Source organism: Lathamus discolor, chromosome 16, assembly GCF_037157495.1.
Source record: "Lathamus discolor isolate bLatDis1 chromosome 16, bLatDis1.hap1, whole genome shotgun sequence".
Classification (NCBI taxonomy): domain Eukaryota; kingdom Metazoa; phylum Chordata; class Aves; order Psittaciformes; family Psittacidae; genus Lathamus; species Lathamus discolor.
This window is the reverse complement of record NC_088899.1, coordinates 2,062,043-2,089,859: the sequence shown is the minus strand read 5'-3', so window position 1 is coordinate 2,089,859 and position 27,817 is coordinate 2,062,043. Positions and strand designations below refer to the sequence as shown.

The 27,817-nt window shown below is 60.8% G+C and overlaps 4 protein-coding genes across 10 annotated transcripts in view; 1 reads left to right on the top strand and 3 right to left on the bottom strand.

The window, feature by feature from the left end:
- Positions 1–115: 115 nt before the first annotated feature.
- CLCNKA (chloride voltage-gated channel Ka) lies at positions 116–6,659 on the top strand. Of its 3 annotated transcripts, XR_010616381.1 has the most exons (20): positions 117–408; positions 495–623; positions 730–858; positions 951–1,090; positions 1,200–1,277; positions 1,513–1,591; positions 1,684–1,809; positions 1,931–2,015; positions 2,156–2,257; positions 2,754–2,838; positions 2,923–3,099; positions 3,200–3,269; positions 3,469–3,579; positions 3,694–3,907; positions 3,993–4,126; positions 4,202–4,293; positions 4,386–4,469; positions 4,621–4,707; positions 4,790–4,889; positions 6,280–6,659. XR_010616381.1 is itself a non-coding variant. In XM_065696756.1 (19 exons), exons 1-19 carry the CDS (start codon positions 306–308, stop codon positions 4,829–4,831), a joined length of 2,067 nt encoding a protein of 688 aa, XP_065552828.1. In that variant the 5' UTR covers positions 117–305; the 3' UTR covers positions 4,832–4,960. The 3 variants fall into 3 exon arrangements, 2 of the variants coding, with proteins under 2 accessions (XP_065552829.1, XP_065552828.1); XM_065696756.1 differs by lacking the exon at positions 6,280–6,659 and having other exon boundaries at positions 4,790–4,960; XM_065696757.1 differs by lacking the exons at positions 2,156–2,257; positions 6,280–6,659 and having other exon boundaries at positions 116–408; positions 4,790–4,960.
- Positions 6,660–6,839: 180 nt separating this feature from the next.
- EPHA2 (EPH receptor A2) lies at positions 6,840–19,321 on the bottom strand. Of its 3 annotated transcripts, XM_065696752.1 has the most exons (17): positions 19,126–19,321; positions 16,382–16,449; positions 15,206–15,869; positions 13,501–13,656; positions 13,079–13,411; positions 12,810–12,934; positions 12,065–12,224; positions 11,877–11,976; positions 11,720–11,775; positions 11,515–11,640; positions 11,245–11,427; positions 10,894–10,955; positions 10,559–10,768; positions 10,327–10,476; positions 9,856–10,049; positions 8,287–8,442; positions 6,840–7,523 (listed from the first exon to the last, which is right to left on the bottom strand). In XM_065696752.1, the coding sequence occupies exons 1-17, from the start codon at positions 19,274–19,276 to the stop codon at positions 7,418–7,420; spliced, it is 3,000 nt and encodes a 999-aa protein (XP_065552824.1). In that variant the 5' UTR covers positions 19,277–19,321; the 3' UTR covers positions 6,840–7,417. The 3 variants fall into 3 exon arrangements, with proteins under 3 accessions (XP_065552824.1, XP_065552825.1, XP_065552826.1); XM_065696753.1 differs by lacking the exon at positions 13,501–13,656; XM_065696754.1 differs by lacking the exon at positions 16,382–16,449 and having other exon boundaries at positions 19,126–19,320.
- Positions 19,322–20,298: 977 nt separating this feature from the next.
- CPLANE2 (ciliogenesis and planar polarity effector complex subunit 2) lies at positions 20,299–22,666 on the bottom strand. Of its 2 annotated transcripts, XM_065696352.1 has the most exons (6): positions 22,625–22,666; positions 21,852–22,010; positions 21,622–21,774; positions 21,413–21,537; positions 21,171–21,310; positions 20,299–20,656 (listed from the first exon to the last, which is right to left on the bottom strand). In XM_065696352.1, exons 2-6 carry the CDS (start codon positions 21,955–21,957, stop codon positions 20,425–20,427), a joined length of 756 nt encoding a protein of 251 aa, XP_065552424.1. In that variant the 5' UTR covers positions 21,958–22,010; positions 22,625–22,666; the 3' UTR covers positions 20,299–20,424. The 2 variants fall into 2 exon arrangements, with proteins under 2 accessions (XP_065552424.1, XP_065552423.1); XM_065696351.1 differs by lacking the exon at positions 22,625–22,666 and having other exon boundaries at positions 21,852–22,070.
- Positions 22,667–24,088: 1,422 nt separating this feature from the next.
- FBXO42 (F-box protein 42) overlaps positions 24,089–27,817 on the bottom strand; it is a 49,926-nt gene continuing 46,197 nt past the window's right edge. For both annotated transcript variants that reach the window (XM_065696505.1, XM_065696504.1), the window contains 3 exons: positions 27,145–27,201; positions 26,514–26,630; positions 24,089–26,102 (listed from right to left, as the gene is read on the bottom strand). In XM_065696505.1, coding sequence (XP_065552577.1) covers positions 25,005–26,102; positions 26,514–26,630; positions 27,145–27,201 — 1,272 coding nt within the window. In that variant the 3' untranslated portion in view covers positions 24,089–25,004. The remainder of the gene's footprint in view (positions 26,103–26,513; positions 26,631–27,144; positions 27,202–27,817) is intronic.

The following is a 27,817-nucleotide window of genomic DNA, read 5'->3' as shown; positions in this document are numbered from 1 at the left end:
CGTCCTCCCCCCTCAGCACCATGGAATGCCGTGCCCGCGCGCTGCCTGCTATTAAGGAATAATAATGAGAATTAATGGAATTACTCATTAAAGACTCCCCGGGAAGGACGGGAGGGGATGGGGATGGGGGCAGAACCCGGCTCTCTCCAGCCCGAGCGGGTCCGGTGCCTCCCTCAAGGTCATTTCTAATGAGCTTGTTTGCAAACTCAGTGCTGCAGCAGAGGCCGAGGAGGGAGGAGCGGTGAGGGGGTGCTGGCAAAAACGGAGGGGGGGGGGGTGTTTTGTCCCCCCAAAAGTTCCCCAGGATGAAGCGCCCTGTCCCTGGGGAGGAAGAAAAGGAAGAGGAGAGAGTGTTGGTGTCGGAGCAGAGCTGGAGACCCTGCCCCAAGGCCCGGAGGAGGCTCATAGGTGAGACCCCAACCCAAAGCAGAGGGACCGTGGGGGTGTTTTGGGGGGCTCAGCACCCTGTTTTCATACGCACACGCACTCCACAGGGTGCCTGGAGTGGGTGAAGAGGCAGCTTTTCCGTGTCGGGGAGGATTGGTATTTCCTCTTCATCCTGGGGGTCCTCATGGCCATCATCAGCTTCATGATAGACCTTGTCATCTTCAGGCTCTATGAGGGTAAATGAGGGGCTTCACCTGCCCATTTGGGGGCTTACCAAGGATGAGAAGGACTCTTTTTGTTGGGGGGGGGGGAGCATCTCCCCTCCTGATGCTTCTTCTCCAGCCCACCGGTGGCTTTACCAAGAGGTTGGTGATGTTTTGGTGCTCAAGTACCTCTCGTGGACCATCTACCCCATAGTGATGACCACCTTCTCCACTGGCTTCTCCCAGAGCATCACCCCTCACTCTGGAGGTCAGTTGGCTGCATCCCAACCTTCCCCACTCCCCCCAAACTCCTCTCTGATAGCAGGGAGAGCCCCAAAACCGTGGATACCCCCTTGTCAGGCTCTGGCATCCCGGAGCTGAAGACCATCCTGACGGGGGTGGTGCTGGAGGACTACTTGGCCATCAAGAACTTCGGAGCCAAGGTGGTGGGGTTGACCTGCACCCTGGCTGCTGGCAGCACCGTTTTCCTCGGCAAAGTGGTGAGTGATCCCTCGGAGATGGTTCCCAGCATCCCTTGGTGCTGGGATGGCCGTGGACGGTCATGCGGTGCCGGGTCCCCCCCCTCTAATTCTCCTTCTTGGCACCCAGGGGCCCTTTGTCCACCTCTCCACCATGGCTGCAGTGTATCTGGGGAAGATGAGGACCTCGGTCATGAAGGAGTATGAGGTGGGGGTGACACCCCCAAAAAGTTAAAGGGAGGGAGTATACCCCTCCTAAAATAGGGATTTAAAATTATTTCATAGGGATATCCCTAATAATAATTTAGGGATTATAGTTTTAGATATCCCTAGTTATATTATTAGATATCCCTATAAATAGGGATATTAAATGATTTAAAATAGTGGGATTTTAACTTCCCCCCCCCAAAACCCGGAGTTGTGAGCACCCCCCCGCCCTGCAGAACAAGTTCAAGCAGAACGAGATGCTGGTGGCAGCGCAAGCCGTCGGGGTGGCCACGGTGTTCGGAGCACCCATTAGCGGTGAGAACACCCCTACCCCATCCCATCCCACCCCGGGGACCCCCAAATCCCCCTCCTAAGCTCATTCCACCGCATTCCCTTGTGTTTTCCAGGGGTGCTTTTCAGCATCGAGGTGATGTCCTCCCACTTCGCTGTGCGGGATTACTGGCGGGGCTTCTTTGCTGCAACCTGCGGTGCCTTCATGTTCCGGCTCCTCGCCGTCTTCAACAGCGAGCAAGGCAAGCGGAGCAGGCAGCACGCACCCCAACACACTCCCCCTTCCCCTTTACACCCCTGCAGCATTTTTGGAGTGCCCACCCTCAAACTCATGTGCTCATTGCTCTACAACCCCCCCTCCAGAAACCATTGCTGCTATATTTAAGAGCGACCTCAAGATTGATTTCCCCTTCGACCTCCTGGAGACCTTCTTCTTTGCAATAGTGGGGTAAGGAGGGTCCTGCCGGTACCCAGCCTGTCCCCATGTGCCCCTGCCTGTGCCCTGCCTGTGTCCCTCTGTGTCCCTGCCTGTGCCCTGCCTGTCCCCCTGTGTCCCTGCCTGTGCCCTGCCTGCCCTCTCCTCCACAGGGCTGTCTGCGGGCTCCTGGCCTGTGCCTACCTCTTCTGTCAGCGCTGGCTGCTGGCGGCCGTCGGGGAGAACCGGTTCACGGCCAAGCTGCTGGCAACAGAGTCCGTACCTGGCGTCCGTCTGTCTGCGCCCTGCGCCTCCGTGCACCCACCCCATGCACCCCATGCGCCCACCCCAGGGACCCCGTGCACCCACCCCATGCACCCCGTGTGCCCACCCCATGCACCCCGTGCACCCACCCCATGCACCCCGTGCGCCCACCCCAGGGACCCCGTGCACCCCCCCATGCACCCACCCCATGCCCCCCCCCACCAAGGACCCCTTGCACCCACCCCAGGGACCCTGTGCACTCACCCCACACAACTTGGTTGTCCCTGTGCCCACCCCATGCACCCCCCCCCCATGCACCCTGTGTCCCCCTATGGCCACTCCATGCCCCCTGCACCTCCACCCTGCGCACCCCTGTGTGTCCCCCAGCCCCGGCGCATCCTGGCCATCCCCATGTCCCTGTCCCCCCCAGCCCGGGCACCCCTGGCTGATCCACCCCATGCACCCCGTGTGTCCCCACACCCCGACCCCTGCCTCTCCCCGCTCCAGCAAGCCCGTCTACACGGCACTGGTGGTGCTGCTCCTCGCCTCCATCACCTTCCCCCCCGGGCTGGGGCAGCTGATGGCTTCCAGGGTGAGCGGGATGGGGGGGGGACACGGGCCCCCCCCCGGGGCCCCCCACCACGTCCCCGCAGGCTCTCAGGGTCTGTCCTTCCAGCTCACCATGAAGGAGCATCTCATCTCCCTCTTTGACAACCGCACCTGGGGCTTGCTGGTCCCCAACGCCTCCTTTCTGGCCGACCCCCCCGGCAAGGACCCCTGGGCGCTGTGGCAGGAGTGGTGCCACCCCTCTGCCACCATCTTCGGCACCTTGGCCTTCTTCCTGATGATGAAGGTAGCCATGCCCCCCCCCCCCCCCGGCCCTGCCTGTGTCCCCTGAGATGGTGGCCCCATGGGGATGCCCCCTCCATGGGCTCTGTCCCCGCTTGCCCCAGTTCTGGATGCTCATCCTGGCCACCACCCTGCCCTTGCCCGCTGGCTACTTCATGCCCATCTTCATCTATGGTGAGTAGGGGGTCCACTGGCCCAGACCAAGGGGGGCCAGGGGGGGCAGCCCCCCTTGGGGGGCAAAAGGGGGGTGCATCCAGCCCTGGTGGGGGGGGGTGGTACAGGGGTTGTGTCCATCCCTGGGGGGGGTCACCTCCAGCTGCACCATTTTGGGGGGTGTCTGGGGGGGTTCCCACCTTCCCCCTCCCCATTGCAGGAGCTGCCATCGGGCGCCTGCTGGGGGAGACGGTGGCTCTGCTCTTCCCTCAGGGCATCCGTTCGGAGGGGGCCCTGCACCCCGTCATTCCCGGCGGATACGCCTTGGCTGGTGAGTCTGTTGGGATGGAGTTATGGGGACACACACACACACACACACAACATCTATGGGGTGGGGGGGGGGCACCCCCCTGACCTCCCCCTATGCCCCGGCTGTGCCCCGCAGGCGCAGCCGCCTTCTCGGGCTCGGTGACCCACTCCATCTCCACGGCCTTGCTGGTGTGCGAGGCCACCGGGCACCTCAGCCACGTCCTCCCGGTCACCCTGGCCGTGCTGGTGGCCAACGCCATCGCCCAGAAGCATCAACCGTCCTTCTACGACGGCACCATCATCGTCAAGAGGCTGCCCTACCTGCCCCGCATCCGCAGCCGGCACATGGCGTGAGCCCCCCCCTTATAAACCTCTATATTTTGGGGTGATTTGCTGTGAAATGATGGAAATTTGGGGGTTTTTCTGCCTCACCAGCTCCTACCAAGTGGTGGTGGAGGAGTTCATGGAGCGCCGGGTGGTGGCTTTGGCCAAGGGCAGTGGCTTTGAGGAGGTGCTGGCGGCCTTGGACACCTCTGCTGATGCTGAGTACCCCGTGCTGGAGAGTGCAGGTAGGGTGTGGGGTACGGGGGGGGTCACTGCGCCCGAGGGGGGGGGACATCATTGGGCTTGTCCCCATCCTCCAGGGTCCCCCACACTGGTGGGCACCGTCAGCAGAGCCCAGCTCGTCACCTTCCTCCAGAGCCACAAGCACCCGCAGGCACCCCAAGGGGAGAAGGTAAATGGGGGGGGAGGGGGGAGACGAGACAGACCCTGCTGCACCCAAAAAAGCTGCTTTTCCACCCAAAATTAACACGTCCCTCTCCCAAGCTGCCAGCAGCGGGGACACTCGGTGACAGCTGCGCCATCGAGCCCATCATGTTCCAGCTCTTGCCATGGACCTCCCTGCACCAGGTTTGGGAATGGGGGGGGGGTGTCACGTCCTGATGGGGCTGGGACCCCCCCCCCCAATGTGCGTGTGTCCGTGCCCCGGTTCTGGGTCAGGTTGGGGGCCGCAGGGGGGGCTTTGTCCCCACGTGTCCCTGCTGTCTGTGTCCCCCCCCAGGCCCATCACCTCTTCGAGCTGCTGAGGCTGCAGCGCGTCTTTGTCACCCGCTTCGGGGAGCTGGTTGGAGCCGTGAGCAGGGCCGAGGTGAGGGGGGGGGCACGGGGGGGGACAAGGGATGGGGAACAGCACGGACAAGCCCCATCCCACCTCCTCTGCCCCCCCACAGCTGCGGAAGGCGATCGAGGACCTCGCCAACCCCAAGGGATGAATGAGGGCACCCAGGGGTGTCACCCCTGCAAAGAGGGGGTGTCCCCCCCCCCAACCAGGTGATTCCAGGGTCCCCAAGTGTCTGGGCTTGGGGGGCTGTGCTTTTGTATTAAATGCATCATCCATCTTTCTCCTCCTCCTCCGTCCCTATGGGGTTCAGTTTGGGGGGAGCACCCCCTCCCCATAGCCCACACAGTGCTTAAACCACCCCCAAAATCACCCCTGGCCATGGACCAAAGTGTCGCCCTATCCCCCTCCCCTTATCATTATCGGCACACAATTAATCACTGCAATTAATAAGGGAGGGGGGTGTTTTGTGACCCCAAGTCCGAGGGGAAATGGTGGGGGGGGGAGTGCTCAGCTCCCCCCTCGCAGCTCATTGGTGCCCCCCCCAGCAGCCGGTGGGGCCGGTTGGGGAGCGCGGTCGGGCCGGTTGGGCAAGCCCGGGCCCGGCCCGTGCTGGGTGCTGCGGGGTGAACTGGGGAGGAGCCCGAGCAGGGACAGGACGAGCACCCGTGTGCCCCATGGAGGGGGATCAATGGGGGGGGGGGGGGAGCCAGCACCCATGGAGGGGGATCAATGGGGTGGGGGGACCCCGGCACCCATGGAGGGGGATCAATGGGGTGGGGGGAACCCGGCACCCATGGAGGGGGATCAATGGGGTGGGGGGACCCAGCACCCATGGAGGGGGATCAATGGGGTGGGGGGAGCCCAGCACCCATGGGGGGGGATCAATGGGGTGAGGGGAGCCCGGCACCCATGGAGGGGGATCAATGGGGTGGGGGGAACCCGGCACCCATGGAGGGGGATCAATGGGGTGGGGGGACCCCAGCACCCATGGGGGGGGATCAATGGGGTGAGGGGAGCCAGCACCCATGGAGGGGGATCAATGGGGTGGGGGGAGCCCAGCACCCATGGAGGGGGATCAATGGGGCAATGGGACCATAGCAAAGGGGGTCCCAGAGCCCCCCACAGCCCATGGGGAGGATGCTCAGTGGGACATGGGGACCGCAGCACCCATGGGTGATGCCCCCATCACCCCGCGCCTGCTCTCATGGGGATTAGGGTGGGATCTGCACTGCTCCGCACCAGGGGAAGGGGCACCCAAAGGCGCTGCTTGCGCCGTGCCTCAGTTTCCCCATCGCCCTTACCTGCTCCAACGCGTGCGGACAGAGAGGAGGTGCTGCCGGGTGCTGCCACGCACCCACGTCTGCTGCCTCCCCCTTCCACCGAGGGCGGTGGCAGGGCTGAGGCCAGCAAACTCCTGATGCACACGGGGCATCCCCAGGCCCAAACACCCAAAATCGGGGGAAACCCACCCAAAACAGCAGCTTGTGCAGGCAGGGGCCGGGCCCCCCCAGCCCCGTCCCCCCCTCCCCTGTTCTCTATGGGTTTGGGCAAGGAAAAAAAACCCCTTTTCCAGCTTTCTCCCCACCCTGTGATTTGCAGGCACCGGGCAGCCGGCCCCGGCCCCGCGGCTTTGGCCGAATTCCCTGGGGATTGTGCTGATGGAAAGAGCCTTTGGATGGGAAACGCTGCTCGAGGGGTGCAGGACCCCTTAAAACCCCAATAATCCCCCAAATCTCCTTTAAGAACCAAAACCCCCTTAAAAGCCCCAATAACCCCTTGAAACTCCCTTAAAATACCCAAATAACCCCTTAAACCTCCTTTAAACCCCAAATCACCCCATGCCCCTTAAAATCACCAGTAACCCCTTGGAACCCCCCCAAGCCCTGAAACCCCTCTTAGAAGTCCTGATCACCCATTAAAAACCCCAACCCCCCTTAAAAAGCCCTGATAACCCCTTTAAAAACCCCATAAACCCCCTCTTAAACCCCCTTTTCAACCCTTAAACCTCCTTAAATCCCCCTCTTAAAAACCCCCTTAAGAAATCCTTAACTCCCCCCCAACCCCTCTTAAAAATCACTTCTAAACCCCTTCAAAGCCCTTAAATCCAGGCCCCCCCCCCTTTGCCCCCCAAAACTCCATCAATGGCCCCAAGCCAATGATTCTAGAAAACAAAAAAAAGCACGTTTTTATTTGAATCAAAACCCCATGAAAATCCCTCAAAATCCATTAAAAAAAAAGGAAAACAAAAAACCCCAATAAAAATCGAGGGATCCAGGTTTTCTTTCCCTTTTTCCCCTCTTTTTGCCCCGACCTTTGCTTCCTCGCAATAAATATACAAAAATAGAATAAATTAGAATGAAAAAGGAAAGGAAAAGGCAGGAGGGGCTAAACCCCCCCCCCCCCCCAAAACCCGGGGGGAGAGGAATAAATAGGGAGCACAAAGCCCAAAGGAGCCGGTTGGGGGGCTGAGGCCTTGGTTTCGTTCTTGAAATGTGGAAAACTGAAGAGGAAACCCCCCCAAAACCGCCCCCCCCCGCCCCAAAGGAGCCTGAAATCTTCATGTTCCATTATTGCAGCTTGGGGTTGGGGGGGGGCACCCGTTTCATCCCCAGCGCCGGGGATTGCTCATAGTAACGGTATCAAAACACCTTAATAATAATAGAAATAATAAATAAGCCCCTCGGGGAGGAGGGGGGGGTCTTCATTTGGTTGGGTTCAAGTAGTTGGGGGGGGGGGGTCAGAGGGGTGCCCCCCCGGCGCTGGCCTGCTCCTGCAGCCCCAGCAGGCTGTAGGCGATGCGCTTCTGGTGCCCCGGCAGCCGCACGCCGACCTTCTTGATGTCACTGGGGGGGGAATAGGGGGGAAATGCACAAACATGAGGGATTTGGGGTGGGAAAGGGTGGTGATGCCCCGTCCCCCCCCAAGCTGCGGCATTCCCAAGGGATGTGGCTCATCCCGAGGTCTATGGGTTGGGAAGGGCCCAACCCAACAAGGGCAACGCTATGGGGGGGGTTTCGGTTTGCAGCACCTCATGTCCCGTGGGGCAGTGCAGGGACATGACAGGGACGGTACGGGGACACTGTGGGGATAGCTGGGGGCAGCACGGGGATGGGGGGGATATAGAGGGGAGAAGGTGGGGACAAAACAGGGACAGCGTGGGGATGGCATGGGGACAGCGTGGGGATGGCATGGGGACAGCGTGGGGGGACAGTGTGGGGACGGCATGGGGACAGTGTGGGGATACAGCGTGGGGATGTACGAGGACAGTGTGGGGACAGAATGTGAATAGCAAAGGGATAGTGTGGGGATAGCACAGGGACTCCATAGGGACAGAATGGGGACCGTACAGGGACACAGCATAGGGCATCATGGGGACTGTATAGGAATACCAAGGGAACAGTGTAGGGATAGTACAGGGACACTGTGAGGATACGAAGGGACAGTGTGGGAATAATAAGGGGACAAGATGGGGATAGTACAGGTACACCATGGGAATATCAAGGGGACAGCATAGGAATGGTATGGGGACAGAATGGGAATACCAAGGGGAGACCATGGGTACAAGCATGGGGACAACACGGGGCTGGGGCAGGGCTATGGACTCACTCGCTGGTCATCTGCAGGACCTTCTCAATGGTGCTGTAGCCCGAGGCCATGAAGTGCTCCGTGTACTGGGGCATCCGGATGGATTCCAGCCACTCGGGGACGGAGCGGAAGGGAATGCCCTCGGAGCCGCTGGTGCTGGGCAGGCGGATGGAGACCCTGCAGGGGAGGGCGATGGGAGAAAGGGGAGGGGGGGGGGAAATGATGCGGGAATGGGTGGAGGAACAAATGGAAGGATAAAAAAAAAGAGGGTGCAAAAATAACGTGGAAATGAAACCGTGCCCAAAAAATGGTGCTGGAAAAGCAAAGATGCCAAAAAAATAATGTGAAAGCGGAAAGATGCAGGAAAAGGGGGGTGGAAATGGGAGGATGCAAAAAGCGATGCGGAAAGAGAGGAACCCAAGCAAACAAAAAGCACTGGTGCACAAAAGCAACGCCTGGATGTCCAGATGTGGGGATGTGCAAAGCAACGCCCCGGGGCAGAGGTGCAAAGAGCGAAGGCAAAAGCAGAAGCAGAACACAAAAGAGGTGATGAGGAAGTGCCCAGATGTGAAGGTTCCAAGGGGCAACGCAAGAGGAGAGGCACAAACGCAGGGAACTGTGAAAACGGCAAAGGGGAAACACCAAAAAGCACCGAAATGCACGAATGAAAAGAAGAAAATTGGGCAAAAGGCGAAACCGGTCACAAATGGGAAGTGGAGAACGTGAGGGGGTAAAATGGCAAAGTCAGTTCACAAGAGCACAGATGCAAAGAAGAGCACAAGGAAGCCAAGGTGCAGAAAGCAAGGGGACGGTGCAGAGGGTGCAAGAATGCAGGGATGTGAGGAGCAAAGTGGGGAGGTGGAACTGCAGAACCAGGATGCAACGATGCAAAAAGGAGCATGGGGATGCCAGGGTGTGGAAGAGCAATGCAGGAATACAACAGGGGAGAAAGCAATGAGGAAAGGGAGAGCTGCAGTAAAGAAGTGTGAGGCTGCAACGGGGCAAAAAGCAGTGCAAGAGTGTGGGGATACAAGCAGCAATGCAAAAATGCAGATGCAAAACCCAAGGTGAAACTGCAGGGATGCACAAAGCAGTGCAGGAATGCAGGGGTGCAAGAATACAGGGGTGCAAGAAGCAATGCAAGGATGCAGGGAGACAAAAATCAAGGCAAGAAGGTAGAGACACAGGAATTACAAGGCGCAAGAAGGCGGAGATGCAAAGAAACCAACACAAGAATGCAGAGATACTGGAATGCAGATGCAAAACCCAAGGCAACAGATGCACAAAGCAACGCAACAGATGCAGGGGTGCCAGAATATAGAGCTCCAAGAAGCAATGCAAGGACACAAGGACGCATCCTTGAATGCATCCGCAACCCAAGAATGAAGAGATGTGAGAACACAGAGATGCAAGCAGCAAGGCAAGACCACGGGGGTGGAAGCATGCAGCGATGCGGGGCTGCAGAGATGCAGAACCCAATGCAAGGATGCTCAAAGCAATGCCAGGATGCAGCCCCCCAAACCCACCGCCGGAGCGATGCAGGAGGTGCAGCGGCACACGCAGGGGCTCAACCTGCCCATCGTCGCTCACCGGGGGTCGAAGTCCGCCAGAGCCTTGAGGGACTCGGGGGCACGGATGAGCTTGTCCAGGAAGCTGACGACGTCGGCGAACTTGGGGCGCCGGGAGCGCTCCTGCTGCCAGCACTGCATCATCAGCTGGTAGATGGCCGAGGGGCAGTCCAGCGGCGCAGGCAGGCGGAAGCCCTCGTTGATGGCCTTCATCACCTATGAGGAACCATAGAATCCCAGCCTGGTTTTGGTTGAAGGGACCTTAAAGCTCATCCAGCTCCAAGGCAGGGACAGCTTCCACTGGAGCAGCTTGCTCCAAGCCCCATCCAACCCAGCCTTGGACACGGCCAGGGATGGGGCATTCACCACTTCTTTGGGCAATCAGTGCCTCACCACTCTCAAAAGGAGGAGGTTGAGTGGTGCTACTCCCCCCCCCCCCAAAAGTTGTCCATTTGCCAGAATGCGCCCCAAAACTGAGGCTGGAGGGGCTCACCTCATGGTTTGAGAGCTCCCAGTAGGGTCTCTCTCCATAGGACATCACCTCCCACATGACGATGCCGTAGCTCCAGACATCGCTGGCGGAGGTGAACTTGCGGTAGGAGATGGCTTCAGGAGCTGTCCAACGGATCGGGATCTTGCCACCCTGCAGTAGCAACGTTGGGGTCAACCCTTTATCTTGCCCCCCCCAAACCCCACCCTCACCATGGCCCCGTGGTGGCACCCACACTGGTGGTGTAGGTAGCTTCAGGATCATCTTCCAGCACTCTGGAAAGGCCAAAATCCGACACTTTGCACACCAGGTTGCTGTTCACCAGGATATTCCGAGCGGCCAGATCCCGGTGGACGTAATTCATGTTGGCCAAGTACTTCATGCCGGCGGCGATGCCCCTCAGCATCCCCACCAGCTGGATGACACCAAATTCCCCTTCTTTTTCCTGGGAAAAGGGGGAGAATCTGGCCTCGAATCCATCTCTCAGCACATCTGCCATGGGGGGAGTTGGGGGGTTCCAGCCTTGCCTGCGCGGGTGGGACACACACGTTGCCACCCCACTTCACCTACCCGCAGGAACTTGTCCAACGCGCCGTTCTCCATGTACTCGGTGATGATCATGAAGGGTTTGTCTGGAGGAAGGAAAGACCCAAAATGGGTAAAAAAAGACCCCAAAAATCTCACCAAACCCTCCAAAAAATCAAAACCAACCCCAAAAAACAACAACCCCCCAAAAAAACCCAATTCCCACCAAAAATCCCCACTACCAACCCCTCCAAAAACCCAAACCCACCCCAAAACCCCTCGAACTCCCAACCCTCCCCTCCCGACCCCCTCATACATCATTGCTCAAAACACCCCGTTCTCACAGAGCCATTTTTGGGGTGTTTTGCAAGGAAATTGGGGGGTTTTGGGACTCACGCTTGGAGACGACCCCTTCCAGGCGGATGATGTTGTGGTGGCAGAACTGGCCCATGATGGTGGCTTCGCTCAAGAAGTCCACGCGTTGCTTCTCCGTGTAGCCCACCTTCAAGGTCTTGATGGCCACCGGCACCTCCTTCTTGCCACGCTTCAGGGTCCCCTTGTAGACCTCCCCAAACTCACCTGCTCAGAGGATGGGGGACGTTCATCCCTTCACCATGGACCAACTTTGGGGTGTCTTTGGGGTGACGAAGCCACCTGAGCACCTACCGGCACCGATGACCTTCTGGCGGGTGATGAAGGATGGAGGGATCTCGGTGGTGAACTTGAGCATGGCTTGGTTGGGGTCCTCATAGGTGTGCGGGTCAACGTAGGTCTTGAGGGGCTTCAGCTGCTCTGTGGGGTGCCGTAGGGGGTGTCAGCACCCACGTCACCCCCCATCCATCCCCATTGAATCCACCGTCCCATTGCTCACCTGACTTGGAGAAGTAGACATCCTCAGCAGAGTGGCGTGGTCGTGACCTCCTCCTCCTATGGGAAAGTGGCATTTTGCCCATTTAAACACCATTTATGGTGGTGGAAAATGGTATTTTGGGGTTTTTTTTGGGGGTTGAGGTATTTTATCTCTTTACCGCCGGAGGACGTAGAGAAGAGCACCCAAGAGCAGGAGGACAAAGACAACACCAACGATGGAGCCGCTGATGACGGTGGCGGATGCCATGGCCTCGGCGCCTGTTGGTGTGATTCAAGGGGGAGATTTGGGGTGAACCAAGCACCCCCTGGACCCCCACCCCAAAATCCTGCCCCCCAGGGTCCTCACCCTCGGGCAGGGTCTCGAACTCGTGCTGGGGGCTGTAGGCCCCGTGGCCGTCGGAGGTGAGCGCCTGGACCCGCACCACGTAGGTGGTGGCAGGGGACAGCTTGGGGAGGGTGACGGAGGTGCCCTCGCAGCGCAGCACCGAGTAACTGTTCTCATCCACCTGGGGACACGGAGGTGAGACAGGGATGGAGGTGACGTGGATGGAGGTGACACGGATGGATCGGAGGGTGTGGATAGGGTCGAGGATGGAGGGGATATGGATGTGGACAGGGTTGTGGATGGATATGACGTGGATGGAGGTGACATGGATGGGAGGGTGATGTGGATAGGGTCATGGATGGATATGACACAGATGGAGGCAACACGGATGGAGGCGACACGGATGGATCGGAGTGTGTGGATAGGGTCAAGGATGGAGGTGACACGGATGGAGCTGACACGGATGGATTGGAGGGTGTGGATAGGGTCAAGGATGGAGGGGATATGGATGTGGACAGGGTTGTGGATGGATATGACATGGATGGAGGCAACATGGATGGAGGTGACATGGATGGATGGGAGGGTGATGTGGATAGGGTCGTGGATGGATATGACATGGATGGAGGCAACACGGATGGAGGCAACGTGGATGGATCGGAGGCTGTGGATAGGGTCAAGGATGCAGGGGACATGGATGTGGATAGGGTCATGGATGGAGGCGACATGGATGGATGGGAATGACACAGATCCGGGGTGATGGACGGACCTTCTTGCTGTAGGTGACCTCGTACTTCCAGACCCGACTCTGCTGCCGCGGTGGCACCGTCCAGGAGAGGAGCAAGCTGGTGGATGTCCGTCCATCCAGGCTCACCGATGTCACCCGGGGTGGCTCTGCCAGGGGGACACGGAGGTGTCACCGTCAGGGTTAAAGCCACCACGAAGGTGCCCCATGGGTGTAACAGAGGTACCCCGGGGGGTACAAGGACATCACGGAGGTGACGTAAGGAAGGTTGGGAGACGCTGGTGGCCCCTTACCCGTCTGGTTGACGCTGATGGTGGCGGTGGCCACGCTGCGGTGTTGGCTGTACGGGGACACCCCATTGCGGGCTTCAACTGTGAAGGTGTAGTTGACGTACGGCTCCAGGTCAGTGACGGTGACCCCGGTCCCTGCCAGCCCCCGGGGGGGCTGCGAATACCGGACCCCCCCGTCGCAGGGCCGGCACTCGCCGCTCTCCGGCCAGCACTGCTCGCAGGTGATGCTGTAGGTGACATCCCCACGGCCACCCGGGTCCGCGGGGGGGGACCAGCGCAGCTGCACCGAAGCCCCCATCCCGATGGCTGCGACGCCTTGGGGTGGCGAGGGGGGACCTGGAATAGGGGGACACAGAGAAAGGGGGTGTCGGGTGGGGGCACGGTGGCACCGGGCTTTGGTTTCCCTGTCCCCAAAGATCACTCACGGGTGCAGGGGTCCTCGGGGGGGTCGCTGGGGGTGCGGAAGAAGCCGTCCTGGCAGGGGCAGGCAGCGGCGGCCGCGGGGGACGGCAGCGTGTGGGGGGGACAGGGCTGGCAGCCCCCTGCAGACACCGTGGCCTTGAAGGAGCCGGGGGGGCAGGCTGGGGGGGGGACAGACACAGGGGCAGTGGTGAGAGCCCAGCGCTCCCCACACATCCTCATCCAGCGGGGTTTGGGGTGCAGGATGCTCGGAGCGAGCTCCAGTGGAAGGTGTCCGGGCCCAGGGCAGGGGCTGGAGCTGGAGGAGCTTTAAGGTCCCTTTAATCCAAACCACTCTTGGATTCTGTGGGTTTTGGACCTTCTTTATTAGTGGGGACCCCCCCCCCCCTCGGGTCACCCCTCTCCTGGCTGAGCCCTCCCGCACGCACTGCACTTGTGATGTTCAGAACTGAGGACCCAGGATTGGGGAATCCAGGGGAATTTGGGGGGGGGCCAACACCCGAGTTCTCTGCTCCCCCCTTGCCATGCACTGAGCTGGTGGGTCCTCACCTCCCAAACACCTCCTCACCCTCCAACTCATCCCATCACACCCCATTTGTCTCTCACTCCATCCCACCCCACCATGTCCCACCCGTGCCCCCTCCCATCCCACCCATATCTCATCCCATTTCACCCCATTCCATCTGTATCTCACCCCATCTCATCCCACCTGTATCCCATCCCATGTCATCCCAATCCCATCATGTCCCACCTGAATCCCATTCCATCCATATTCTGTCCCATCCCATCTCTATCACATCCCATCCCATCTTATCCCATTTCATCCCTCCCCATCTGTACCTCACCTCATCTTGTCCCACCTGTATCCCATCCCATCTGTATCTCATCCATAATCTATTCCATCCACTTCATCCCATTTCATACCATCCCATCTGTATCTCACTCCATCTTGTCCCACCCCATCTTGTCCCACCTGTATCCCATCCATACCCTAGCCCATGTACTTCATCCCATTTCATCCCATCCCATCTGTATCTCATCCCATTTCATCCCATCCCTTCTGTGTCTCACTCCATCTTGTCGCACCTGTATCTCATCCGTATCCCATCCGTTCTGTATCTCACTCCATCTTGTCCCACCTATATCCTATCCATATCCTATCCCATGTACTTCGTTCCATTTCATCCCATCCCATCTGTATCTCATCCCATTTCATCCCATCCCTTCTGTATCTCACTCCGTCTTGTCCCACCTGTATCCTGTCCCACCTGTATCCCATCCATATCCTATCCCATGTACTTCATCCCATTTCATCCCATCCCTTCTGTGTCTCACTCCATCTTGTCCCACCTGTATCTCATCCATATGCTATCCCATCTACTTCATCCCATTTCATCCCATCCTAACTGTATCTCATCCCATCCCATCTGTATCTCATCCCATCCCTTCTGTGTCTCCCTCTATCTCATCCCACCTGTATCCCGTCCCACCTGTATCCCATCCATATCCTATCCCATCTACTTTTATCCCATTTCATCCCATCCCTTCTGTATCTCCCTCCATCTCGTCCCACCTGTATGTCATCCATATCCCATGCCTTCCGTGTCTCCCTCCATCCCATCCCACCTGTATCCCATCCATATCCTATCCCATCTACTTCATCTCATCCCGCCCCATCCCATCTGTACCCCACCCCGCCCCATGTCCTACCTTGGCAGGCGTCCCCCACTCTCTGGTACCCGGCCCGGCACAGGCACTCCCCGATGGGCACCAGCCACTCTCCATCCGCGTTGCAGTGCAGCGCGGGCGCCAGCTCCGCCACCGCCTCCTCCACGCAGGTGCCCCTCACCTCGGCCAGGGTCTGCGAGTCCCCCCCGGCCACGGTGTGCTGGAACCGCGCCATGCCCCGCACCACCGCCGGGCACCGCTTGTAGTAGATGCGCACCGAGAGCAGCGCCACGCAGGCTCCCAGGTCCTGGAAGGCCAAGTAGAACCCTTTGCGCGTGAGCGGCCCCACCGAGCGCACCTCCACATTGAGCTTCACGTTCCGGGTGACGAAGTCCTCCTGCACCGTGATCTCATCGGGGGCGATGGTGTCGATCTTCCGGAACTGCCTCTTCTGGAAGTTGGTGCCGTAATCCACGTCCGACTCGGCGTAGTACAGGTTGAAGGTCTCCTTGCAGGTGCCGCCGCCGCCGCTGGGGAAGCTGTTGCAGTCGCGGACGGTGAACTGGAGCTCGATGAAGATGCGCTGGGCCGCGCCGCGGTAGATCCAGTTGGTGCGGAGCCAATTGTCCTGCTCGCCCTCCAGCACGTTGCACACCAGGTAGAGGTAGATGGAGGAGTCATTGAGCATGTTCTGCAGCAGGTCCCACTGGGCAGAGAGAGAGCAAGGCTACCGGGGGGAAACTGAGGCAGGGGGAGGGTGGCCCCGGTCCCTATGGATGCACCCGTCCTCATCGCCATGGAGGTCCCCATCCCAGTGAACATCCCCAGCGCCATGGGTGTCCCCATCCCCATGGAGGTCCCCATCCCAATGAACATCCCCAATGCCATGGGTGTCCCCATCCCAATGAACATCCCCAATGCCATGGGTGTCCCCATCCCCATGGAGGACCCCAGTTCCCAGGGATGCCCCCATCCGCATAAAGGTCCCCATGAACGTCATGGATTTCCCCATGGATGTCCCTGTCCTCATCCCCACGGCTGCCCCAGCTCAATCCCTATGGATGTCCCCCATCCACACGAGCTCACCATCCCCCAATCCCTATAGATTCCTCCTTCCCACAGGTGCTCCCGCGTGGAGGTTTCCATCCCCATGGAAGTTCCCATGCCCATAGGTGCCCCTGTCCCCACGGAGGTCCCATCCCTGTCCCCGGTGCTCACCCCTTTGCCATAGGGCTGGGTGAGCCAGCCCAGCTCCCCCTGCGCCTTCGCGAAGTCCAGCAGCACCACTGCGGAGAGAGGACCGGGATGCAGGGAAGGAGAGGGAGGAGGAGAGGATGAGGGCCCCCAGTGAGCACCCATGGGTGGCCCCAGGGCCTGCAGGTGCCACCAATACACCCCTTGGACCCACGGACATCCCCCCGGACCTGTGCGCACATCTTTGGGATGCACAGATGTCCCGAGGAGCCATGGATGTCCTCGGGATCCATGCGCATATCCCTGCCATACACAACATCCCTGCAGGACCCACGCATGCCCCTCCAGGACCTGTCTGTGTATCCCTGGGTCCCATGGATGCCTTTGGGACCCACGGAAGCCCCCAGGACCTGTGGATGCCCTCGGGACTCACATGTATATCCCTGGGGTCCACGGATGCTACTGGGACCCACAGACACCCCCCGGTACCCACGGGCATCCCCCAGGACCCACGGATGCCCCCCCCCCCCAACCACACCCGGGACCCCCAAGGCACCCCCGGGGTTCCCCATTCCAACCCCTTCCCATTGGATCCCCACACCGGGACCCCCATGAGAGGGGCAGGACCCCCCCGAGGGCTCCGTCCGGGACCTGCCGCAGCACGTCCAGGGCGGTGGCGCCGGGAGGAAGAGGAGGAGGAGGAGGAGGCGGCGCAGGGAGGGAAGCGCTGGCGGCCCCCCCCCCCCCGGTGAATCACCCCCCAGGAATGCGCCCGGACGCCGGGTTCACATCCCGGCGGGATGGGGGAGCGCTGGGAACGGATGCTGCCCCCCCCGCTGAGGATGGGCGAGCTCGTGATGCGCCCCAAAGGGTAAAGTCTATGGGGGGACCCCAAAACCAGGTTTGGGGGGGGCACGAATGGCTCTGTTTGTGCCCCCCCCCCCCCCCCCGCCTTGCCCGGGTCAGGAAGGATGCGGGGCGGATATCCCGGCTTTCCTGTGGCTGGAATTCCCCCCCCTGTGCCTCCGGAGAGCGGAAAGGGAGGCTGGGGGGAGCCGGGCCGGTGGGTTCCTATGGGGTGTCCCCGGGTGCAGCACCCACCGGAGCCGCCTCCATCACCGTTGGCACCCCCATCAGCACTGCCACGGCCACGGCCGCCCCCATGAGCAGCCCCTGCAGCGCTCTCATCTTCCTCGTCCACCCTCCTCTTCCTCCTCTGCAGCCCCTTCGCCATCAGCGCCACGTTCCCTGCTGCTGCCATCGCCAGCATCTTCATCACCTTCATCACCTCACTCCATGCCTGCATCCCCGCTCCGGTCCCCACTGCATCCTTCTCCCTGTCCCCAACCGCATTTTCGACCCCATCCCTGCCCTGTCCCCATCCCAATCCCAACCTTACTCTGAACACCAACCCCAAAATGAATTCCAGTCCCAATCCTCATCCCAGTCTTAACCTGGATCCCGATGCCAAAACGAAGCCCAAGCCCCCTGCCCCCAGACCTCAGCCTGAGCTGGGCAGGATCCAGCCAGGGCACCCCCCAACCTCCCCATCCCCCTGGATCTCACCTTTGCCAAGCAATGGGAATCGCACCCTTCTCCCCCCACTCCCGCTACTCTCCCAACACTTCCCCCTTATTTGCACTTTTTGCACCCCAAAAATCCCAATATCCCCCAAATTCCTTCATAGGAATCGGCATTTTGGGAATGCGGCGGTGGGAATCCCTCCTTTGCACCTTCCTCCTGCACCTCAAACCCTTCATTTTGGGGTTTTTTACCCCATTCTTCGTTTCTGGGGGGGGGGATTTTCCATCCCGAGCCACCCCCGGCCTCCCATCCCTTTGCATTTGCACCGGATCCTTCCATCTTCCCCTCAAAACCACCCGGATCCAACCCCTCGGACGGGGCTTTTGGGAACTTCAACGTCGAAAAACTTCAGAAATGACTTTTCCCACTTTTTTTAACCCCAAAACCCCCAAACTGAGCCCAAACCGGGGCCGGGAGGGGGTCACCGGGGGGGGGGTGCGGAATCTCGCTTGGGTTTCCCAGCGATTTCGGGGTTTTCCTGACGTTGTTCCCGGTTCTCCGGCCGGATCCGGCGCAGCCCCGCGCAGGGCAGGCCCCGCGCCCCATTTCGGGGTCAGATTCCCCCTTTTTGGGCTCGTTTATTTCAGACCCCCCCCCCCAACCCCGACCCCCCCATAGGGATTACTTGTGGGGCGCAGGCGGCGGGATCGGGCCCCAGCGCGCGCCAGGCGGCCGCTCCGCATGGGGAAAGTTGCCCAAAATCCCCGTTTTTTCCCTCATTTCAGCTCTTCCCTCCTCATTTTACCTTCTCCCCCCCCCTTCACCTCACCCCCATCCCCTTCCAGCTTCCCCCCCACATTTGGGTTCCCCCCCCCCTTTTAAGACTTTTTCTCCCATTTCAAAGCTTTTTCCTCCTTTTTCAACTTTTTCCTTCACTTCCGACCTTTTTCCCCCCGTTTTCAACCTTTTTCCCCACTTTTGAACCCTTTTCCCCCTCTTTTAAACATTTCCCCTCTCTTTTAAACCTCTTTTTCCCCCATTTTAAACTCCCCCCCCCCCTTCAATACCCCCTCAGCAGCGCTTCCCCATCGCACCCATGGGTGCCCCGTTTGTACGGGTGTCCCCCACCATCACCCTTTCCTTTAGGGGCTCCCCCAAACCTCTCAGCCCCCCCCTACCCCTATGGGTGCCCCCCCAAAAGTGGGTTTAGGGGCGCCCCCCCCACCCCAAAGGTGGGAACTCACCTTCCTCTGCTGCCAGGGGGGTAAGGGCGGTGAGGAAGAGGAGGGCGAAGGCCGCGGGGGTGCCCGCCATGGTGTGGGGGGGGTGTTTTGGGGTGCGCCCCACAACCGGCGGCACCAGCGCTATGGGGCTGAGCACCCCGCTCCTGTTCATTCATGCCCCGAGTGATGTCACCCGGACACGCCCGCTCTTAAAGGGGCAGGAGCTGCTCCCAGTAAGCACCCGTATGGGACTGGGGATGGGGCTGGGGAATGGGCGGGTTATGAGGGGAGCCCCACGGGGGGGTTATGGAGGAGTGAATGGGGTTTGGGGGGGGCGGTTTGGGTCGGGATTGAGCCCACACCACCGTGACCCCCCCTCCCGCTCAAGCCCCGAAGGGGTTAACGAGCCCCCCACCCCTTTCATTCATGAAGCGGCGTGGGAAGGGAAGAGGGGCAGCAGCCAATGGCGGCAGGGGGCGTGGCCAAGCGGCTACTACCGGCCACGCCCCCCGCCCACCACTCAGATATGAGGGGGAGATCAGCAGCGGGGTCAGGATCGGGCCCCAGCGCCCCAAATCCCCCCATATCCCTATGAGCCTAAAGCACCCCAAATCCTGCAGCACCCCCAACCCCAGCGTCCCACTGCACCCCAAATCCCATTGCCCCATCCATAGCACCCCAAAACCCCCAGCACCCCAATGATCCCCATTGCACCCCAAATCCCATTGCCCCATCCATAGCACCCCAAAACCACCAGCACCCCAATGATCCCCATTGCACCCCAAATCCCATTGCCCCATCCATAGCACCCCAAAACCCCCAGCACCCCAATGATCCCCATTGCACCCCAAATCCCATTGCCCCATCCATAGCACCCCAAAACCCCCAGCACCCCAGTGATCCCCATTGCACCCCAAATCCCATTGCCCCATCCATAGCACCCCAAAACCCCCAGCACCCCATACCCCCAGCACCCCAACGATCTCCACTGCACCCCAAACCCCCAGCATGCCCATCGCCCCACAGCACCCCAAATCCTGCATCACCCCCAGCACCCCAAATCCCCCAACACCACAAATGCAGCACCACAAATGCCACAGGATCCGAAGCACCCCAAACCTCTCAGCACCCCATCTCCATGACCCCAATGCACCCCAACACCCCCATTCAGATGAGTCAGGGCACACACAGGGCTATTTTTGCTGAAAAAAACATGGATTTTGGTTAAAACGCCTCTTCTCCCACCCAAGGCACGACCGAGCCCAGAGACCACAATGAGGGCCCCTGATGTGCAGGACCCCCCCTCCACAAAGAGGGGGTTCAGGCCGGGGGGGACCCCTCACCCTCCGGGGCGACACCGGCAGCGATTTGGTCCCGGTGCCAGAGGCTCTCGACCAGGGCATCGAGGATGGGGCTGACCCGGGCCAGGCCCCCCCGGTCCCCCCTGGTCCCCCCCGGGGCGCTGCCCGCCCGCAGCACCCGCACCCCCTGCGCCTCCTCGAAGGCCGCCACGTCCCGCTCCGACACATCCGCGTGTGCGGGCAGGTCAAATCTGGGGGGGGGGACGTGGTCAAGGGAGACACCAGCACCATGAGCACCCCCCCCTCAAAGGGGGAGCAAACCCCCCCCCCCCCGGAACCAGTGGGTGCTGTGAGTCCATCGGTGCGCTGAAGTGTGCCCGTTCTCAGCCCATTGATGGGCCAAGCGCTGGGGAACACCGGGGCGCAAACCCGCTTGTGGGACACAGAAACGTGGCCGAAGGAGACCCCAAAACCCCCCAAAATCCACCCAAAAACGCCGTTAAAGGAAGCGGGGGTGACCCATCGGGGTCATGAGGTGTGTGCGTTCTCTGCCCAGCAAGGTCCTGAGTGGTGGGAGCTATGGGGTGGGGGGCACGCACCAACACCCCCCATGTGTAAGTGCGCGCCAGGAGCCCATCAGTGTGATGAAGTGCGCCCGTTCTTAGCCCATTGATGCACCAAGTGATGGGGAACAGCGGGGCGCAAACCCGCTTGCGTGTGTTTGGGGGGGGGTTGCTCCCCACAGGGCCCCCCCGACAAGGATACTTGGTGCCCACGACCACCCTGACCAGCCCCGCTCCGTCGGGATCCATCGCCCGGCTCATCTGCGCCGGCAGCTCCTCGAAGGACGCGCGGTCGGTGAAGGAGAACAGGAAGAGGACGGCGTCCGCCTCCTCCTTACAGGCCTGGCCATGGGGACAGCAGCATCGTGGTGTGTGGGGGGGATATGTCCTGTGACCCCCAAATGCTGCGTCCCCCCCCAACCCCAACCCCAACGCCTCACTCACGGGCAGGAGATGCTCGAACTTCCTCATGGCTCCATCGCCGCAGTCCCAGAACCGGAGCTGGAACAGGACGGGGCGGCCGCTGGCGCGAGCCTTGGCCGGCCAATACACGGTGCTCACCTCAATGCCTGCAATGGGGACACACGGACGGGGCCGTCACCCCCAAGGGACACTGGGGGTGCTGTTGGGGTGCCCCCCCCAATGACACTTACCGAGGGTCTCGTGGTGCACGGGGGGCACGGGGGTCCCCGCCAGCCAGGCCACCAGCGCGGTCTTGCCAACGCCGCTCTTGCCGTGCAGGAAGAGCTTGTAGGGGACCAAGGGGACGGCGAGGCCGGGGGGCAGCGCCGGGCGCTCCAGCAGCCCTATGGGGGTGTCGGTGGGGGGGTTTGGGGGGGGCTGACCCCGCGTTCAGGGCGGGCACAGCGGGCACGGGGCTCACCGAACACCCGGCGCCGGTTCCTGTGCAGGATGGAGCCCAGGTAGGGCCGGGCGGGGGGGGTCAGGAGCCAGCCCGGCTCCAGCACCGGGGCCCTCTGCGATGACATCGGCACCTGGGGGGGACAACGGAGGGATCCCCCCCCCACCGCCACCACCGCGCCTGCCCCCATGGGGTCACTGCTTGGGGGGTGACCCCAGTACAGGGGCCCTGCACCAACCCCACCCCCCCCCGGGTAGAAGCATCCCCCCCATGCGGTACCATAGGGTCTTGCACCCCCCATAGGGTCCCAGCACCCCCCCATAGGGTCCCAGCACCCCCCCCATAGGGTCTTGCACCCCCCCATAGGGTCTTGCACCCCCCTATAGGGTCCCAGCACCCCTCCATAGGGTCCCAGCACCCCCCCATAGGGTCCCAGCATCCTTTTATGGGTCTCTGCTCACCCGCCAGGGTTTCTGACCCCCCCCTTTGGGTCCCTGCACCCCCCCGGTCTCAGCACCCCCCTATGGGGTCTCTGACCCCACCCCAGAGCCTCTGCCCCCCCCCATGGGGTCCCTGCTCCCTCCCGGCCCCTGCACCCCAAACCCTGGGGGGGGGGAACCACGCAGCCCCCTCTCGGTGTCCCTGCCCCCCCGCTTTGCTCTTCCCCTCCCACCCCCCCGCTTTGGGCTCCCCCCACCCCGAGGGGGGGGCCCCCCCCCGGGGGGTTCTCTTTCCCTGCCCCCCCCCCCGCGGTCCCTTTAAGACGCGCCCCCCCCCCCCCCCCCAAGCCTTACCTGTGGCCTCTTCCGCCTCGGGGTGACGTCAGGAAGGAGAGGGTGGGGCGTGTGCGAGCCCCGCCCCCCTGCTGCCAGCGCATGCGCAGAGGCGTGGGGGGGGGCACACGTGGAACAGCGGGGTCCAGGGAGGTGTCCCTCTCCGCACCCACCGGCACTGGGATGCTTTGGGGTCCCCTTTCCATCCCCAGCAGGATTTGGGGTCCCCATGGCCAATTCCCAGCCCTATCGTGCCTTGGGGTCCCCCATTTCCGTCCCCATCCGGCAGGATTTGGAGTTCCCACTTTCCAGCCTTGGCAGGATTGGGGTTCCCCAATTTCCACCCCTATCATCCTTTGGGGTCCCCATTCTTCAGTCCTGACAAGATTTGGGGTCCCCATCCCTAACTGCTGACACTGGGATGCTGCAGCATTCCCAGTTTCCATCACTCTCCCCCTTTTTCCAACCCCTCCCACCCCTGCGCCCCCTTTTCCCCCCTCTTATTCTGACACCCCCCTCCCCTGCAATCATTGCCCCTTAACACCCCAACCTCCCCCCTGGTCCCCCCAACCATGCGGGATTCCCCTCCCCTCCATCCCCCCCATTCCCAAAAGCACCAACCATCCGTTTCTTTTCCTTTTTATTTGTTAAACTGCTAAAAATCCACCGGGATGGGGGGCACCCATCCCCCCCCCCAACCCCCCCAACCCCCCATGTACACAAGGGCTTAAATATCACCAAATTCCTACAGTGGGGACGAGGATGTGGGGGGGCCACCGGAGGGGCCACGGCCCCTCGCTCACAGCACCAGCGGCTCAGGGAGGGGTTGGGAATGTGCCCAACTTTGGGATGAATTCCTGGGGTCGGGTGCAGAACATGCCATGGGGATGGAGGAGGGCTGAACCCGGCGGGGTTGGGGTTGTTTAGGGGGGATTCGGGGATCGGTTCGGGATGGAAGTGTCGGGGAGACGCCAACCCAGCGCCGCTGTCCATCCCTCGGTGACTCACTATGGGGCGGATGGCCAGAGACATGCAATGGGAATCGATGCCGAAGCATTCCCAAACTTCGAGTGGAGAAACAAGGATGTCGCCCATCACCTCCGGTGCTCCTGAGGGATTCTGGGGTAGTTTGGATAAATCCAACCTGGGACTGGAGTGGGAGAGGGGGGGGGATTGCACGAGGGGTTTATTTACAGAGGTGGGAATGCCGCGGATGAAGCAGATCCCTCCCCATCCTCACGCGGCTGCGATGGGGTTTAAGGCTCCGGCCGGCAAAAAAGCTCAGTGGGGCTGGAAGTGGGGATAGAAAAGAACCCAATGGGAACAGGGACCACGTCATGGCGCTGCCGGCTTGGGGAGGGCTCCCTAAGGAGGTTGTTGACCAAAACCTGGCAAAATCCACCCGTTCTTCCCACCCCCCCGCATCGTCTCGAGGGGAAAGGGATGGAGGGAGGTTGTCCCAGAAGGACGCACAGGTTCAATCCCTTTGGATTTTCAGTTGGTTTAATCTTTGCGGAAGGAGGCACGTGCAAAGATGAGCTGCAGTTACCGCTACCGGGGCTGCTCTCGCCCTCAAATCCACCCAAAGCCATCGTTTTGGCTGGAAAACTACCCCCATTCCCAGGCTACGAGGTGCTGGTTCAGCCTTGAAGGGGTCTGGGCTGCTGAGTGATAGGAAACCTTTGAGCGCAGAAGGGATTTGGCAGCCGAATGTCTCAGCTTCCTGGGAATAATGGGATTTTTAGGGTAAATGGGGTGGTTTTCACGGATCCGAAGGGATCAGGGCTGATCCCAAGGCCTGATCCAGCCCAGGGCATGGAGAGGATCCCAACGCCCGGCTCATGCTTAGCATATTTGGCATTTTGACGCACTAAATCCTGCCCTTTCTTCCTGCTTTACGCTCCAGAGGACAGGAACGAGGGGCGAGAGGCAAAGCGGAACAAAGGCATCGTGTTTGTGTCAAGCAAAGGCTGGCGCGAGGGAGATTCCTGCCGGGATATTGCTGTTTTCCTTACGGAGTCAAGCAAACAGCCTCCAGCCTGCTGGAACTGGGGGCTCCTATAGACCCGCATCCTAGGGGGGGTTTGGGAGAGACACGGAGCCTCCCCGAACCCCTGGACAGAACAAACCCAACCTCCAGAGGCCGGAGGTCCCCAATTCCCTACCGGCTCACCCCAAATCCTTGGCTTGGATGGCAGCAGTGCGGGGGTTCCCCCCCCATAAACACTGGGGGCTCCCTGGGAACCGGTGGGGCAGCGCTGGAGGGTTTTGCTTGGATTTTATTGGATTCTTGCTCCCTAATTCACAGTTTGAACGCCGGCGGGACAGGGGAAGGGCTGGGGAAGGCGAGGGAAGAGCCGCAGGGAGGGAAGGGAGGTGGCGGTGGTGCAGGATGGGGCCATTATCTCTTTGCTCGCACAAAGTACAAGGCATTTGTTTTGGGGTAGTACTTCACGTTCTGCTTCTTGTCCATGAGGCCACCGAAGATGATCAGCTCGCCTCTGCCTTGCACCACCGTGTGTAAACTGGTTTCGGGGGGTCCCACCACCGAGCTGCTGTTGAACACTTTCCATTTGACTCGTCCTTGTTCCTTGGTGTCTTTAATGTCCAGGACGTACATCTGCATGGGTTTGCAGTTCATGCTCTGGTACAAAGGCTTCCCAACGTTGAGGGACTGGGGAGGGTGGTGGCCCAGGCGCCGGGCGATGGGAGGTAAGGAATGGCCGTCCCCTTGGGTAGAACCAGGACGTGCCGCGGAGCCCGGCTCGGCGCCCGGGGACCCCGGGGAGGAGGCCAGCGGGGGGCTCAGCGCTGCCGAGGCCGAGGGGCCTTTGGAGGAAAGGGCTTTGACAGCTTCCAGGCTCCTCCGGAGCGCGCTGGGGGACACGGCGCCGGGGAGGGAGCCGGTGACGTGGGGCGGCGTGTGGATGCCGTTGGTGTGCTCTGGGGGGTTCCTCACGCTGGCGCTGACTGTCCTGCCCTCCACAGCATCCATCTGGCACAGCAGGGACCCCGGTTTCTGTTCCCAGCTCATGTCGACGGATGCCAAGCGGAGATCCTTCTGCTCCGGCAGCGATCCCCGCCGCGGCGCCAGGGCCAGCCCCACTTTGAGGTCGTATCCTTCGGCTGCGGAAGGGGTGCTGGGTGACACGAGCTGCACGGGGCTGTCCAAGGAGGCGCCGCCGGCCGCCGTGGCACCAGGGGACAAAGTGCCCCCGTTGAGCACCGGGGAGCTGTCCCCTCTGGCTGGGGACAAGCTGCCTTCCCGGGATCCCGAGGGGGTTTGCCGCTGGGCCCTGGGCCGCAGGGTGCCCCAGCGGCCATTGACACAGGGAGCTTCGTCCGTGTTCCTGACGGGAGACTGGGAGCGGTATTCCCGAGTTTCGGGGACCAGGGCGGGCGGCGTGGCGCTGATGGGAGAGGGGCGGGAGTTCAGGCTGGGGCTCAGCGGGGCTCTCCCGCTGGGAGCTTGGCTGAAGACCACCACACATTGTCCCACCTGCAAGAGGAGAAGGGGAGAGGCCAGGTTAGAACGGGAGGAGGGCGCTTTGTGCTGTGTTGGGGGGACATAGGGGGATATGAATCACAGATTCATGGAGTGGTTTGGGTTAGAAGGGACCTTGAAGCTCCTCCAGCTCCAACCCCTGCCACAGGCAGGGACCCCTTCCGCTGGAGCAGCTTGCTCCAAGCCCCTGCGTCCAACCTGGCCTTGAGCACTGCCAGGGATGGGGCAGCCACAGCTTCTCTGGGCACCCTGTGCCAGCGCCTCAGCACCCTCACAGGGAAGAGCTTCTGCCTAAGAGCTCAGCTCAGTCGCCCCTCGGGCAGGTTCAAGCCATTCCCCTTGGCCTGTCCCTACAGGCCCTGATGAAGGTCCAGGGGTGGACGTGAGACCCTGGTGTTTCTGTACCCTGCAGGCAGGATGGCACCACAGCTCCGGGGCTCCATGGTCTTCGTTCTCCACCTTGAGTGGCTGCCACGTCCAGGGGTTGCTGTGCATGTGCAGTAACCAGGCATCCTTAAACAGCTGTGGAGAGAAGTGGGACAGGTTCGGGAGCCTGGTTTGCTGCTGAGATCAGCCCATGGGAGGCAGGAGCGGTGCTGTGCTGCTGCAGACAGGGGAACGGTGACCCAGATCAGGATCTGACCGCCCAGGAGCGACTACACCCTATGTGGTCGCAGACAAATCCCATCATCTCCATCTTCCATCCCAGTATAAAATCTAATTCTCTCTAATTCTTCCGAGGCTCAATTAAAACCTCAGCGAGCTGCTGGGATAGTGCCTGAGGTGCTTCTTTCTTAATTAAAGCGGCTCTAGCAATAGGCAGACAGCTTCCCTGGAAAATCCATCACATGGGAGCCCGGGATTCATGGAATCACAGAATGGTTTGGGTTGGAAGGGACCTTGAAGCTCATCTGGTTCCAGGTCTGCAGAATGCAATGCCACCTGGGTGAGGTGCAGAGTCTGCCCCCCCTGTCTCCCCACTGCAGCACCTGCGGCTCACTGCTACATCCTGCCCATGCTCCCCATGGATACTCACTGCATTGGGACCACCACAGCCACCGAGGATTAGAATGGTTTCATTGTCTATGACGATCTAGAGGGGACAAAGAACAGAGTTTCAGAGTGGGAAAGATGTGAAAGCATCGCCGGTGCTTTCGGTGCGGCCTCCAAGCACAGCCAGAGGCAGGTTCCGGCTTCTTGGCTGCACAGATGCTGCTGAATGGTGCCTGCCCCGGGATGAGGAGTGGAGCTGGGATGGAGAGCAGGTTCTGCTGGGCCTGAGGCAGAGCAGGATGCAGGGTTCACCCCACTGCCTTGTCCCAAACGGCTCACAGACCAGTTCCTCTTAGGGAGGAGAGCAATTACCCATCCTGAGGCTGAGCCAACGCACAGGGGCCTTAACACCCCTCTTCAGACAAGGGTCGATGGGTTGCCTGGGAGGGCTTGTGCTTGTAGTGAGGTTTGTTAGGTGCTGGTGGTGGGTGAGAGGCCCTTCACCTTCTTTTCCAGTGGGGGAAGGACATGTTCAAGCACAACCCATCCGATCTCCTCTGGGTCCCTGAGAGGAACCACATGCAGGGAACCACTGTCTTCCCAAGGGACCATGAAGGGAAGCAGGGATGGAGACACCTGCACAAAGCTGGGTGACACCCATGAGCGCCTGCCCCAGGCAGGCAATAAACCAGAGCAGGCACAACCCAGAGTCACTG

Coding starts and splice junctions, on each gene's coding strand:
- CPLANE2 (XM_065696351.1), bottom strand. CDS start 22,020: ATGGGGGCAGGCGCGGTGGTGGCGGTGGGGGGGGGATCCCTCCGTTGT. Junction 21,775..21,851: donor GAACCGGCGCCGGGTGTTCG/GTGAGCCCCGTG, acceptor ACACCCCCATAG/GGCTGCTGGAGCGCCCGGCG. Junction 21,311..21,412: donor AGTTCGAGCATCTCCTGCCC/GTGAGTGAGGCG, acceptor CCCCATGGCCAG/GCCTGTAAGGAGGAGGCGGA.
- CLCNKA (XM_065696756.1), top strand. CDS start 306: ATGAAGCGCCCTGTCCCTGGGGAGGAAGAAAAGGAAGAGGAGAGAGTG. Junction 4,127..4,201: donor CCCCGTGCTGGAGAGTGCAG/GTAGGGTGTGGG, acceptor CCCATCCTCCAG/GGTCCCCCACACTGGTGGGC. Junction 4,708..4,789: donor GAGCCGTGAGCAGGGCCGAG/GTGAGGGGGGGG, acceptor GCCCCCCCACAG/CTGCGGAAGGCGATCGAGGA.
- EPHA2 (XM_065696752.1), bottom strand. CDS start 19,276: ATGAACAGGAGCGGGGTGCTCAGCCCCATAGCGCTGGTGCCGCCGGTT. Junction 11,428..11,514: donor CCAGAAGGTCATCGGTGCCG/GTAGGTGCTCAG, acceptor TCCTCTGAGCAG/GTGAGTTTGGGGAGGTCTAC. Junction 8,443..9,855: donor CTGGCGGACTTCGACCCCCG/GTGAGCGACGAT, acceptor CCTCCCCTGCAG/GGTCTCCATCCGCCTGCCCA.